This window comes from Zingiber officinale, chromosome 2B (genome assembly GCF_018446385.1).
Source record: "Zingiber officinale cultivar Zhangliang chromosome 2B, Zo_v1.1, whole genome shotgun sequence".
Taxonomy (NCBI): domain Eukaryota; kingdom Viridiplantae; phylum Streptophyta; class Magnoliopsida; order Zingiberales; family Zingiberaceae; genus Zingiber; species Zingiber officinale.
This window is the reverse complement of record NC_055989.1, coordinates 148,138,863-148,154,757: the sequence shown is the minus strand read 5'-3', so window position 1 is coordinate 148,154,757 and position 15,895 is coordinate 148,138,863. Positions and strand designations below refer to the sequence as shown.

At 38.8% G+C, this 15,895-nt stretch overlaps 1 protein-coding gene across 1 annotated transcript; it reads right to left on the bottom strand.

Annotated features, from left to right (window-relative positions):
* Positions 1-333: 333 nt before the first annotated feature.
* On the bottom strand, positions 334-4,824 carry LOC122047731 (inactive TPR repeat-containing thioredoxin TTL3-like). The gene is made up of 7 exons (XM_042609183.1): positions 3,449-4,824; positions 2,101-2,296; positions 1,815-1,999; positions 1,397-1,730; positions 1,100-1,304; positions 890-996; positions 334-808 (listed from the first exon to the last, which is right to left on the bottom strand). Exons 1-7 carry the CDS (start codon positions 4,390-4,392, stop codon positions 656-658), a joined length of 2,124 nt encoding a protein of 707 aa, XP_042465117.1. The 5' UTR covers positions 4,393-4,824; the 3' UTR covers positions 334-655.
* Between the last annotated feature and the right edge of the window lie 11,071 nt (positions 4,825-15,895).

The window sequence follows — 15,895 nt, the reverse complement described above, 5'->3', positions numbered from 1 at the left end:
GTAAGTTGCCCCGGATAATCAGCGTCAGATTACTTTCTTAATTTTAGATTATTGAAAGATCGAGACTTAGCTTTAGTAAATTAACAAATAAATTTTTTTAATAAACAATTGATCTAAGAACATTATGTTGATGGACCACTTATTACAAACGTTTTTTTTGATGTACTAAGATAGCCCCCGAGGCTATGATACAGCGATTGAACATTCATATTATCATCCAGATACTCACGATTTAAACCCCAACTATGACAAATTTATAAAAAAAATTTCCTCCAAAGAGCAGCTGGACCAGGATTACCTGGAAAAAAACAGAAACTCGTATTGTAGTTGAAGTCTTAATGAGAATCTGTTCTTTCTCCTATTTAGTCCGCTCTATGTCTGGCTAACCGCAAATCGTGGAAGTTTCAGTACAGTGTAAAATGAAATATAAGCTAAAAAAAGTTTCGGTAAATATTGAATTGCAACCATGGAGAGAAGAAAAAAAATAATGGAAGATGAGGAAGAAATAGCACAGTATAGACAAAGAAAAAAAAAGACAAAATGATTGGATTCTTGGTAGCTGCAGCCTATTCATGTTTGCTTCTTTCTCGCATGCTGTTCTAACATGATTGATTGATGTTGGCACTTTCTGAGACTCGCCATTTTGCTTTATCAGCTATGAACTGTACTGCCTTATGGAGTACTCCAAAACCTGGTGGCTGGGGCAGATCATCTCCTTCACTTTGGTCCCGCTCTTGTAGATTTTGAAAGTGGGGAATGTCCTCACGTTCTCCACCTTGGCCACCATTGGTATTGCACTCACATCAACCTGCCAACGGGCCAAGGATTATTCATTTGTAGATCAAGTGTGTGTGTGAAGATAAGTTGAAGGAAAAGCTGATTAATTTACCTTTAGAAAGTTCACAGATGGAAATCTTTTGCACAGAGAATCCACAAATGGGGTGATCTGGTTGCAGTTGTGGTTGAGTGCCACCATGAAATACACAACAGACACTCCTGAACAGATTCAGTGAGTATATAAGGAAGAATAGAGAGCAAATAATAATACCTATAATACAAGATGATTATAGAAATTAGTTGGGGGGATGCATCATCTCACCAGGCAAACTTATGGCTTGTTGAAAGTGCTCAAATTCCATAATTTCCTCAACCTCCCCGCCGAATTTCATATTCGAGACTTCCTCCCCTCGAGAGGTTTTTAGTGCAACTTGAGCATGAAAGAGGGCTTCTGCAACCTCAATATCACCAGGGAGCTGCTTCCTGAGAGCCTCATAATCTGCAACAGCCTCGCTCCACCTCTCAAGCTAACAACCACAAAGATCGACAAGAACATCATTGGAAGTCATTTAATAGATTCTTTGATATCGGAATAAAAAATGGAAGGGAAATGTATCACCTCAGTGTATGAGGCCGCACGCCTAAGAAGGGCTTTGGTGTAGTTGGCTTGAATGCTGAGAGCTTTGTTGCAATCCTCAATAGCCTTTTCCCACTGTACGAGTTTGGACCAGCAAGCAGCTCGATTGCAGTACAAAACAGGGTTTGCAGAGTCATACTTGAGTCCTTCCCCATAAGCTATGTGTGCTTCTGCAAACTTTCCTGAGTTAAAGTGTTCATTGCCTAATGCTCGTGCTCTAGATACAGCTCTAGTGTTTTTCAATACAGTATATATCTCCACATTTCTGGGATCAATCTGCCTTGCTTTTTGAGCGGCAGTAACTGCATTTTCAAACCTGAAAATTATTCACTAGTCATTCTAACTGAACACAAAAAAAGGTAAACACTGTCTTACTTAGTACAGCATTATTAAGCCTCACCTTCCTTGAGCCATATCAACTTGGGCGTTGACGACATACAAGTATGAATTTGATAGCATTCCAAAGAATTTGGTATTTGGGGACTGTGAGGATAAGTTATCGAGCTTGAATGCATTGGACATGACAAAATCAGCTTCCTCAAGTTGATGGATTCGAAGATGTGCTTCGGCTTTTGAAGCCATGACCTGCAATTGTGGACTTTGTAAGAATACATTTTCATTTTCTCTTATTGTAACTTTAACTAGACGTCTACACGAATAAAGTTAAGTGCTAGCTATGAATTTACCAATGAAGAAGCATTTGCTCCTTCAGTAATAGCAGCATCACTCTCCTTAAGTACACTCTTCCAATCTCGAACCTTTCGGGCTTCTGCACACATGTCCAAATGCCTCTCCACTGTTTGTAACTTCCTAAATTCAACAGGATCTGGCCGTGGGCTGGCCAACAAAAGATGTTTCCGAGCATTCTCAACTTGTCCCAAGCTGTCAACCAAAATAAGCAATTTGAACAGAAGAACCTATATTCCAGAATCTCTCAACAAGCGATGTTTCTGAACAAGCTGTTTAGCCAAGATAAGCAGTTGGAATAGAAGAACATACATTCCCTAACCTCTCAAACCTAATTTATCTGAATTATTGTTAAAGATTTACCTCATCATATTGGCTAGAAATCCAGATAAAACATGATTTATCACGAATCCAAAGGACAACTTATGAAACGCTAAGGATGAAGGGAATCATTGTTAAAACTCAAAGAGTAACAAAAGAAAACCAATAAAGCCTAAAACATATCAAGCAAAACAAAACTGCAAGTTCTTTTTTTTCTAAGTTCTTAAGTCCATATAAAAAGGATAAACGGATGAAGAACTTGAAGTACAATCCTTTATTTGTGACTAGAATATTTGTTGCAGTCAAGTGATCTACTAATCATAGTTACAAAAAAAGAAAAGATAGGTAACCATGTCAGGAACTCAATTAATCATAAACATGCAGCAGGGAGCAACATTTGTACATCACAACAACAATATGCTGTTTCTTTTTCTTACTGAGCAACAAGAGAATGATTTAATAACTACAATCAACAACATTCCTAACCCATAGTCCAAAATCATTAGTTTTAAACAAAGAACGGGCAACAAATATATGAACCTTGATTTGTTTGAAGCTGCTGCTCAGTGCTCACAATTCTATAAAGTTAACCTATCATATAAAATGCAAACCAAGATGATCTCTTTTATAAATTCAGAATTGTTATTCATCAATATGAATCGGTGTACATATTCATGTATGAACGTGAGATGCAGTTGCAAATCTGAATAACAAATATAAAGATCCAATAAAAAACATTAACCAACTTGAGAGAAGAAAAGACAACCACTTTGATCTGAACAGAATTTGATAAAATAGATATAGATCTCAAGTTATAATTACTAATTGTGTATTAAAAGCATTCATATACAAACTGCTGATCGTAGTTAATAAAAAACAAGTGACTAGCACAAAGTAAACGAATCATCTATAATTCAGCAACGCCAATATATCTCAGCCCAGTACTATGAATTAGTAGCTAATCAATTAACATACTTGTAAATTTTGACTTTGAGGGATGAATGGAACATCTTAAAGTGTTCGAACCTTATAAGCAAGGATGCCAGCCTCTGGTGAGCACGCCCAAATGCTGGATCCAAAAGCAATGCCTCTTCGCACTCCTTTACTGCCTCACCAAACCTCCGGAGGCCTGTCAGAGCCGCAGCACGGTTGCTTCGGCAGGCTGCGTTATCCGGGCACAACGCGATTGCCCTGTCGTAGAGTTTCAGAGCCTCCGTGAAGTTCCCTTTCCTATACTGTTCATTGCCCACGCCTTTTACCTCCTCCGAATCAATGCTGAGCATCGCCCTTCTCGCTGAAGGATCAACGCCATTGCAAGAGGCCACTTCAATTGGCTTCCCGCTGCTTGCAACGCTGGTTCCACCTCTTACTATGTTTCCATGGCCATAGTTCCCAGTTCCGGATCCTAGCGTGTCAGTCCTCACTGCACTCCGGCTCATCATGACCGTCTTGCCAATCTTCCCCGATGGGCATATGTTCCCTGCCGGTAGAATATTAGTAATCGGAGAGCTCGCAGAGGAGCTGCTACCAGACCCAGAACCGGTGGTGAAGCTGGGTGAAAAACTGCCGCCGGCGTAGATAAGTGGGACAGAGCCGGAACGACGGTGCCCCGGCTTGGAACTCTTGCTGTCCATGGCGCCAGGAATGGGATCATTGGGCCCTAAGACGATCTCACCGGAGTAAGAGCGTCTCCCGTCGAGGCCAAGATCGTATTTTTTGGAGTCCGCGAGTGGAGAGGGCTTCCCTGAGACCGAAATGGAGGAGCCGGAGCTACTGCTGCTGCTGGTAGTGTTGCCGCTGGTGGTGGGACGCGTTGGGTGATGCGAGGCATGGGAGCTAAGGACAGGGAAGTCTTTGAAATCGGGTTTGTTTGCCTCCACACTTAAAGCGGAGCGGAATTGATCCGAAACGGAGTCCAACGACTGCATCTTCTGATTGCTGGAGGCGGAGGCGCCGACGTGGTTGGACATTTTGCTACAGGTCTCTTCCAGGAGCTCCAAAGACTGCAACTTTTGCAGATAAGCTGATACAAGAAGGTGGCCTGGTCGGTTCGAAGAGAGGAAGAGATCGGGAACGACTGGATCTGGGGAGGTTAAAAGGCTCGAGCGGATGAAGACATGGAAGAACAGGAAAGGTTTAAAAATAAAAATAAAAATCCCAACTTTCCGTAAAAACAAAGAATCAAATGAGAGAGAAGATGGGGATTCAGCGATGCAAAGAATGAATCAAATGGAAGAAATGAGGGCAGATCTTGGGATCTAAACGACGAAGAAGGGAGAAAGAGGCAAATAGCTCACTCTTCACCCACTTTAATGTTCCCCTCTTACTCCGCCTGATGCATCACGAGAATCCTCGCCGCTTGTCTCTCGACTCCTCGCAAAGAAGAAGCAGCGGCCCAAGAGGAAGGTAAGTTCACCATCGGTGACCACAGGCTTAATACGATTAATACAAATCATCAAATTCGGAAGATATTCTCTGAATTTAGGTAAATATAAGGGGTATCGTGGTAAAATCTTGACCCGTGATCGTGGCAGCTGGCCATGTGAGTGGTGGCTTGCCAACTAAGCCTAGGCGAAGCTTGCCAGCTAAGCAGCGTCGACGCTTCACCGGTCATCGGACCGCGAGTAACCGCACCCCGAAACATCCAATTCCTGCTCCTGCAATTTTTTCGTGTTCTTAACTTTTTCGCGATTAATATCATTAAATATGGAAAAATACAACATGGATACTAATACTAATTTAATGATTTTTTTATGGAAATTTTGTATCTATTGAAGGTATCCCTGGTGGATTTAGCATCGACGATGGAGTCTGATATCAGCATTCGCGTTAATGATGGCGTGATTGTCTATTTAATATGATCTGCCATTAATGCAGAGTATTTTGCGTCTGAGGCTGAATAAAAGGCTCAACATTCCCTTTCTCACTCGAGGGTCAATATTTCAACATGCTTAGGGCATCTGGATAGCCAGACGGTCAGAATCTGACTATCCATAAAATAAATTTATCTAGTTAAAAATTAATTAAGTATTATTAATAAAAGTTCATTAGATATTATTTTTAAAAATTAAATATGAAAATAGATGAGAAATGATATAATTGACTCATAAAATATAATGTTAATCTAAAAATTAGATATAATGATCATAATATAAAAAAATTCATTCTAAGGGACTAAATAAAATCTAGTCATTTATCATTGTCCTTTCAATTATTAAAATTTTATAAAAAAGTTTTTCATGGTCATAATATATCATATCATGCCATATTAATATTCTAAAAAATTATTGAAACATCTCCAATAATTAGAACTCTAAATGATTTTTATGTGATTCAATTAATAATATGTAATTGCATAGTTACATACATATTATATCAACTTTAAGATAAAAAATAATTTTTAATTTTTAATATTACTCTTGAATTATAAATATTCCCCTAGTTTTTATAATCATGATTGTATCGGGTCAAGATCGAATAGTTTGGAAAAATTATTGAATATAGAAATAATCTTCTTAAAAATCTATTATTTTGGTAAATATAAAATCATAGAGATTTAAAAATCGATCATTTTTTAATAAAGCAATCAAAGAATAATATTGATGAAAAACTAACACAAAAATTAAAATATATAAATAGTTAAAATATAATAATAATAAAAAAAAAACTTTAAAAATTACGGATTAAACTATATTGATTTAGGTTGAAATTGAGCGATTACAAATATATCCAGTAACCAACTGTAGGTCTCTAAATATATTCTGTTTATTCAATCCGAATAAAAAATTATTATCTCTCAAAACTTTGCATCATTCGTTTTTATTGGGGTTCAATCAAAGTCTCATGTTGAAAATATTTGATAAAAATCATGGATTTAAAAGGATGTAGGATATCTCTATTGGAATGATGTCTTTTTGGAGAGAGTCGAAGAGCAAAGTTATGATGACTTACCCTCTGTTTGGGAGGAGGTGAGTAAAGGGAGGGAAAGGTAAACATGGGTAAAATGAATTTTTACCCTTATTTGTGAGAAAGTGAGCTATGAAGGGGAAGGGGAGAGAAGGGTAAAGCCTCCCCTTGCATGCTCGGGAATAAGCGAAATTCCTTACACCCCAAATTGTGGTGTAAGGAAGGGTAAGGAGAAATAATTATAATTATATCCTTATTTATTTTTTCACATGCAGATTTATTAAAAAAATAAGAGGATATTTTTGTAAATTTATATATTTAACCTTCATTCCATCCCTTTCCTCTCACATAAACTTTCCCTCCCTTCCAAACAAGGATAAGATAAATATATTACTTTCCTTTCCTTTCCCTCCCTTCTTCTTCCATCCCCTTCCATTAATGAACCTTACCTCACCCCATCCAAACAGAGGCTTAGATCCAAAGTGAACAATATCATATCATTATAAATATATATGGACATCCTTTGAGCATTACTGTTCTTAATAAAACATACATAGATCCTTTGTAACGTAGAATCGAATTGATCTTACCTATTTTGCTTTGATTCCACCCAAAAAAAAATATCAGAGGATGATTTCGAATACAATTCGTACAATCCTATCATTCAGATTATGATTTTGTAAATCATGCTAGCTCATATTAATCACTTAAGAAATCAGTCTCAAAGTCAAACAATATGCATGGCATGCTTAGAAAATTAACCATGTTCCCCTATGTCTTGCCTACTTACACTAATAATTAGTAATTAATTATGATTTATTTTCTTCGTGTTAATCTAAAAATAAATTGAGAAGGACACTAGAATGAGTGAATTGCTTTTTTTACCACATGTCTAGGAAATTACTCTCCAAATTAATATTTAGTCACTGGATTCAGATTTTAAATTGTGGGGATTAAAGTGCCCGCGTCCAATAAAAAACTCCAGTAGGTGTTATGATCTCTCGATGGATCCAACATTTTCTAAAAGGAGTGGCTACACTAAACAACTATATGAACTCGGAAAGAAAGGGAGTGGTTACACTAAACAAATTAAATTATATACCAACACAACTCGACGGGATCACTTACTACTTTTATTATCTTTTTAACAAAAGCTGCTGCAATTATATAATTCACAGCATTACTGACATGATTAGGAGAGTTAATCGTAAATGTGGCATACACAAGTCAAAAATCAAGAGGAGTTGGACAACAAATCAACAACAAGCTCGGTTCAAGTCAAACCGATTCAATCAAGGCTAGCTCAGATCAGTTTAAATCAAGTCTGGGTCAGTCAAACAAAGCTCCAGCCCAATCAATTTTAAAAGAAGACCTCAGTCAATTCAATCCGAGTCACATTTAGTTCATCCAAATTAGGACTCAGACTCGATTATTGGAATGTTAAATCTTTAATGGTTAAGCGTCGTAATATTGCATCTAGACAAACAGCAACAACACATTGCCAATGTTGCATCATGTCGTGCGTGCATGTGGCACTTCGATTTTGCTTCAATTTTCACTCCTCATTTACTCATTCCACCTCAATTAATTTCATATTAATTATATTCTCCTAAAATTCTATCTAAATTAATATAAGACCAATATCATTTTTTTTTCCATTCAATTGCCTCACTCATTCTCTGATCAGTGATGTATTCTTCCTCCCTCATCATGATTCTCTCAAAGGACATCCTTCTCTCTTACTCTCAAAGGACTCGGTAATGTTTCTTTTTTTTTTCTCTTTTCTTCTTCCCACGTACTTCATTATTTTATGTGAATGATAAATTAGGGATAAAATAGATCTAAATATCATTGGAAAAAATAAATTATTAGTAATTACATGAGAATTTTACTCTTGTTTTTCCTTTTTCGGTACAGGCAAAATATCAAATTGCTACTCTCACAATTAACAGCCATGATTTATGCATTTAAAAAATCATAAAAATTGAACATAGAATTTTAAGTGCCCTATTATCAAATTGCTACTATCACAATTCACAGACATGATTTATACACTTGAAAAGGGAAATTTACCAAAGGACATACATGGCATAATGTATTTATCAACAAGCCCATCATAGATTGGTATTTACCAAAATGCGCAGTTTAACAAATTCAATTCCCAGATTATCCCTCTGGTTATCTGGCAACCACGTTGTTCAATCACCATTTTCCAAGTATCCAAGGCATAAATCGAATTGAAAAATAATTTGTGGTTCAGATACACGTCATCTCACCGCCTCTCTCCCTCCATCCCTCTGTGTGGTGTTATAAACACGAAAGAAATATGAACCCTGCGCTTGCCATTACTACTCGTGCTGGTTGGCGGGATTGCAATAGACCTGTTAGGTTTTCGCCTGTTAAAGATTCAAGAGGAGACCAAAGGACAACTGCAGTTAAGAACGTCAGCCGAGAAGGACAACCTTCTTGCAAGAGGGAAATTAGTAGAAGAATACATTTAAAGATTTAGACATGTATGTATAGATTTATTACTATAAATTAGGGTAGTGATGGTAAATAAAAATTACAGTATTGTAGCAAAGGGTGGTGGAAAAAATGATTGTTATGGTTTATTTTGATTGTGTGGGGAATAAATGTTCAACAACACCTGCAATATGATGTAATATTTTTAAGTCTTGTTAGTTTCTGAGGTTGATAGTTAAGTTTGGCTAACCTTTTTTTATTTAGGGTTTAGGGTTTAGTCAGTGGTGGTCCTAATTTACAAGAAGTGTCTACTTGAGTAGGGGCCTGATATCATCGATATCAGGCCCAACGTGATCTTTGGTTAAAAGTTAGATTTTGCATCATATAGATCTTTTCCTCGCTCAACCCTTCCTAGTGGTTTCAATTGAGCAAAATTACAAATTAATGACAACACTTGATTATGTAGTTGCAAATTTACTAAATTAGTTTGGAATTTATTTATCAGGGGCGATCATATAACTGAAGAAATTCTCTCTGAGATATGGAATACACTTGATACAATTCTAGCATTGGACATGAAGCTAATGTAAGAGAAGTATCCAGAACAAATATTTCATCATCTTCGCAGTATAGTTATGTGCCTAACACAAATAGAAATAGAAGCAGTAATTTCACATTTGATTTAAATGAAGAAGCTAGTATTCAAGAAAATGAAGTTCTGAATCCTTGTACAACACTTGATCATTAGTTTGAGCCTACTTGGAGTGAGGAGGAAGGGTATTATAATCGAATTGGAGAGGAATTATAATGTAATACAGATGTACAAGAATTCTTAACTGATGATATGCAGATTGAACAATATGAAATATCTCGAGAGCAGTATAGTGACTTAGAGGAGGAGTTCCCAATAGTTGATGATCCATATATTCTAAATTCTCGATTGCTCCAAAAGCCAATTGAAGAGGCAACAGATGAGCATGAATTTTTTGTTGGACAGATTTTTCCATCTCGACAAGAGTTCAAGAATGCACTTGTGAAACATGCCATGGTTAAACATATGAGATATAACCCAGTTGATACTCAGAAAAATAAAGTAAAAGATGTCTGCTTCAATCAACCGTATAAATGGAGAGTAGTTACCCGGGGGGAGGGGGGATGTAGAGTTCATTGTTACAAAATATACAAAGGAACATCAATGTGGAACCATTAGGGAAAGCGCTGCTCATCAAACATGCTCTTCATCCTTTGTAGCTTCTTTTGTTGAAGAGCAATTTCTTGCTAATGAACAATACAAGCAAAGTATGATTATAGCAGATATAAAAGCTAGGTTTGGAGTGACCATATCATATAGAAAAGCATACATACCTCGAGAGAAAGCGATGAAGAAAGTTGTTGGAGATTATGACCAAGCATATATAGAGATCTTCCACTATATCTGCGTGAGTTAAGAGTCAGGGATGCTGAAACCTATGTGGCACTACACAGGAATTGGGATAATCAGTTCCAACGCTGTTTTTGGGATTTTGGAGCTTGTAGAAGAGTATTCAGGTTTTATCTTCGTAAATTGATTAGAATTGATGTCACACACCTAAGAGGCAAATATCCAGGTGTGTTGTTGATGACTACATCAATTGATGCTAATGACAATGTCCTCCCAGCAGCCTTTGGAATCGCTGAAGTTGAATGTGGGTCTGCATGGGAGTGGTTTTTGGATCATACGAAGAGATTCTTTGATGTTGATCCAGAGTCAATGACTATAGTATCAGATAGACATCGCGGCATTATATCAGCAGTTAGGAAAGTCTACCCTACCGCCCATCATGCTTTTTGTTGCCACCACATGTCTTGCAATATGGTAACAGATACTGGCAGTAGGTCAGGTTTGGGCTTGTTTTGGGCAGCAGCTCGAGTAAACACAACACTCCAATATGATCTCATAATGTAGTCCATGCTTGAAAAACATCCAGATGCTCATAAGTGGCTTTAGAATATTGACCCTAAATGCTGGGCTAATGCACACTTTAGTGGCAGAAGGTACACAATACTAACAATCAATTGTGTAGAGAGTTTAAATGCTTTGTTCAAGGAGACGTGTGAACTTCCCATAAACAGGTTAATTGATAATACCAGAATAAAGGTTGCTCAATGGTTCTTTAACCGTAGGGAGGAAGTGTTGAAATGGTATGTTGCGTTGACACCTCATACTACCAAAGAAATGGAATCAAGGAGGGAGAAAGCTAGACGATATAAAGTCCACCCCTACTCTCAATCTGAAATGGAAGTAGAGACTGTTAGGACCTTCGGATAGCGGCTAGAGGGGGGGGTGAATAGCCGACCTCAAATTATCGTTTCTTCCTACAATTTAGGTTAGCGCAGCGAAAATACAATGTAGAAACGAAAGTGGAGAAGATCAAACCTCAAACACGATGATGTAACGAGGTTCGGAGATGATACTCCTACTCCTCGACGTGTCCGTAAGGTGGACGAAGCCTATCAATCCGTCGGTGGATGAGACCCCGGAAAACCGGCTAATAGAAACTCCTTCTGGGTGGAGAAACCTCGCCACAAACTTCTTGCAACAACAAGATAGGAGTACAAAGATACAGCACAATACAAAGGCAGTAAGAATGTAAAAACACAGCTTGCCTTCTCGTCGACTGGATGAAGCAACAACTTCACGAAACACCTACAACAACAGGAACCAGCCGAAGGAAGCTTCCACGAAGCTTCAGGAAGATGAGAGCTCAGCAAAGCTTTGATTGCAGTAAGATCAGAAAGAAAAGAGAGGCAGTTCTTTCATACTGTAGAGGCACTCGACCCCTTTATATCCCTGAACCTGCGAACCTGTGAAGAGGGCAGAAGACACAGCAGAAATCTAGCCGTTGTGACTCAACGGCTAGAGCTGGACCGATCAGGCTCCACCCTGATCGGTCCAGACCTTCTCTGATCGGTCTTGGGGACCGATCAGGACCTATGCTGATCGGTCCCCAGACCGATCAGCACGCTTCACAGAGAGTTGCCCAACTCTCTGATCGGTCTGTGGACCGATCAGGACTCAGGTGGATCGGTCCACAGACCGATCCCCCTCTTTCTTCTCCCGATCTTCTTCGCTTCTGTATGATTACTGATCGGTCACCAGACCGATCAGGTAATTCACAGAAACACACTGTTTGGTTACTGATCGATCACCAGACCGATCAGTCAACCATCGTGTCACTGGATCGGTCACCAGACCGATCCAGGTTTAGAGCTCCCAGCCCTAAACCCTACCTGGTCCTGAGAACGAGCTACCGAGCCCTCTCTGACCTAATCCGGAGAACGAGCTACCGAGCCATCTCCGACTACATCCGGTCCAGAGAATGAGCTACCGAGCCCTCTCTGACTACAGTTCGGAGAACGAGCTCCCAAGCCCTCTCCGACTTCCCATGCCAAGTTTCCATACTTGGACTTTTCCGTGTCAAGTCTCCATACTTGGACTTTTCCCGTGCCAAGCTCCCTGCTTGGACTTTTCCGTGCCAAGTCTCCATACTTGGACTTTTCTCGTGCCAAACTCCCTGCTTGGACTTTTCCGTGCCAAGTCTCCATACTTGGACTTTTCTCGTGCCAAGCTCCCTGCTTGGACTTTTCCGTGCCAAGTCTCCATACTTGGACTTTTCTCATGCCAAGCTCCCTGCTTGGACTTTTCACCAGATGTCTGGTCAACCTTGACCTATCTGGATTTCCCTTGCCTGGCTTCACTCACCAGAACTTTCCAACTGCCTGGCTTCACTCACCAGGACTTTCCCTTGCCTGGCTTCACTCACCAGAACTTTCCAACTGCCTGGCTTCACTCACCAGGACTTTCCCTTGCCTGGCTTCACTCACCAGGACTTTCACCTGGCTTCACTCACTAGGATTTCCCGAATCAGGTCGACTCACCTCGGGTCAACCAGGTCAACCTTGACCAAAGATTACACCCACAATCTCCCAAGTTTGTACTCTGTCAAACATCAGAATACAACTTTTCTACTCTCGTCAAACATCAGAATAGAACTTTTCTATTCTCGTCAAACATCAAAATATAACTCGAGTCAGGTCAACCAGGTCAACCTTGACCTAAGGTTGCACCAACAATCTCCCCCTTTTTGATGTTTGACAAAAACCATAATCAAGTTAGGTTAACCCGATAACCTAACTTAGGTTTTCCAATGTTCTTCCTTGAACATTCTCCCCAAACTCTAATGTTCTTCCTTGAACATTCTTTGGACATTCTCCCATTCTCCTCCTTTTTGACACACATCAAAAAGAGTGAATCAAGGTCAAGAGTTTCTTCCTAGTGAAAGTCTCATACCTTTCATTGAAACCCTTAAATTCCCCCTTGACACTAAAGTCAACAAACAACATAGTGACCATCCCATATCACTCATCTTGACGAGTAAAAACTCCCCCTAAAAGTCAACTCCTGCTTGACCAATAGGTAAAACTCCCCCTAAAGGTCAACTCCCCCTTGACCATTGCACCAACAATGTCTTGGAGAGTTTCAATCCTTTAGAAATCTAAAATACTAACTTCCAGCTGAAATTTCAGACAATCAGCCGAAAATCAGCATTTTGGCACGCTCAGCCCTTTACTGGATCGATCACCAGACCGATCGGTAGATTTTCGACTAGACCATCCTGGCACCGTATTGGGACTGTGATCGAAAGACTTGAAGGAATTTCGATGATTTTCCCAAATTTCAAACCAAAATTCACAGAAAATTCCAAAAATTATAAAATTTTGAGGATACATTTCTCATAACATATATTATCATGGAAAATAGTTTTCTATGAAAATCACTTCCATTTTCAAATCTTGATACAAAGTTCGGAAAACTTTGAAATAGCTCAAGGTTAATCCATCTTTGTATCAACTTGCTCAATGATGAATGCTATCACTAGAAAAGCTTCATCAAAGTTTTTCAAATCAATTTTGAAATGATTTTAAACCATTCAATTTAGGACCACAATCTTAGGGCTAAATGTACATGACTTGTACACAAGCTTTCCCTATGATCCTCAATTTAGAATTAGGTTCATCTAGGTACAAAAGCTATGCACCTTGATCCTAACTCATAATCCTAATATCTCACACACATCTAAGGTGTTTCAAACACATCCAAGTCAATTTTGATGTGAGATATGGGTTTAGGTCATCTTAAGCTAAGTTCTCATGCATTTTCTAGACAACAATTTGATTTCCATATCAAATTGAGTTTTTGTCCTTAAATCAATTTAATTGATCATAAATGCAAGAGATGATGACATGACATAAAATAATATCATAAGTGAAAACATGTGCCAATGTCATGATGTCATATCATAAAGTATGAAACTTAAATAAGGTATGACATATAACTAACCTAAGTATTATCATGACATTTCAAATGATAATAAATTAAATATGATGTCATGACATGGCATATGACAAACAATATATGGCAAATAACATGTAAAGGTATAGAAGATACCTAATTCTAGCCTTAGTTGTCATTTTTGATAGTTTTGATCATTTTGCCATAGGTTCTATATTCCTAAGTGTAATAGACCTAAAATCATATACCAAAGATTTTTAGATCACTATGTGCCAATTAGATTGACTCTAGAAAACTCCTCAAATGTGATTGACACATCCTAATCACCTTAGGAATAATTTTCCATTTCATTTTCAAGGCTTGATTACACCTTGAAAATTCCTAAAGTGCCACCTTTTGCCATGATTAGGTTAACTACTTATTCAAGTAAGGTTGGCACATCCTAAACCATCTAGCGTGATGGAATCACGCTCTTAGGAACCCAATACCTATTGGAGCTCATTGAGTTCACTAAATATTCACTAGGGATGACTTCCCTAGCAACCCTCCTAATGACCCTCCTAGGCTTTAAAGCCTTGGTCATTTGGGACTCATCAAGATCAACTCTAGGGGTGACTCCCCTTGTGACCTTGGTGATGGTCTTTCTAGCCCTAGGTCTTGTTCCATAATCGAATGGAACATTATGATAAGTGGGCTTGACCACTTGAGTCTTAGGTTTGTGACCCAAACCTCTCATGTTCTTGGGCTTTGATTTCTGACCCTTAGACCCTTGAGTTGACTTCTCTAAATTCTTAAGGGCCTTTTCTAAGTTGTCAAGTCTTGACCTCAAGACTTGATTTTCCTTTTCTAATACCTCAAGTTTTAATTTGTCATTTTTCTTTGAGGTATACCTAGGCATATGTCTAGTTGTTTTGGGATTCCTACCTAGGTTTTTCTTAACCTTAGATGAGTTAATTCTAGGGTTGGTTTTTCTAGTATTGTCCTTATCTAGGCTAACATGTTTGGCACCTAAGCACGTGTATCGGTTACTATAGTTATCATGCTTATTATTATTGACAATAGCAATAAGGCTACTAGCATGCATCCTACTATAATTGCAAGAATATACCTTAGAGATTACCTTAGGGTTTGCCTTAGCTCCCCCTATAGACGTGCTCGGTCTCTTGTCCTTGTGAGATTGCCTCCCCCTCGGACATTGGCTCCTATAGTGTCGCCTTCGCTTGCATTGGAAGCACACCACGTGCTCCTTACCCTTGCGTATCGGGACTCCGGCTTTCTTGACCTTTGGCGCCGGTGGAGTCTTCCTAATCCTCCTTGGACACTTACTCTTGTAATGTCCATATTCCCTACACTCAAAGCACATTATATGTAATTTACAAGAAATTAAATTGCTTGAGTTACCTAGTGTTGAGGGTGGATATGAGCTTTCTCCTTCATCCCTTCCGGAGGTAGAAGCTTCTTCTTCTTGCTCCAATCTTGAAAAGAACTCTCCTCCTCTTCTTCCTTAGATGTTGAGTAGCCCTCAACTTCTAATTCCTTACCTCCATGAAGTGAGCTACTTGACTCACTTGACTCCTCTTCATGACTTGAATTGGAGCTTCCCTCATGGAACTTGGCCAAGTTGTTCCACAATTCCTTGGCATTGTTGTAACCACCTATCTTACACAAGATATCGTTAGGTAATGAGAATTCAAAAATTTTCATTACCTCGTCGTTGATTACGGATTGGTGGATTTGTTCCTTCGTCCACCTCTTCTTCTCAAGAATTTCTC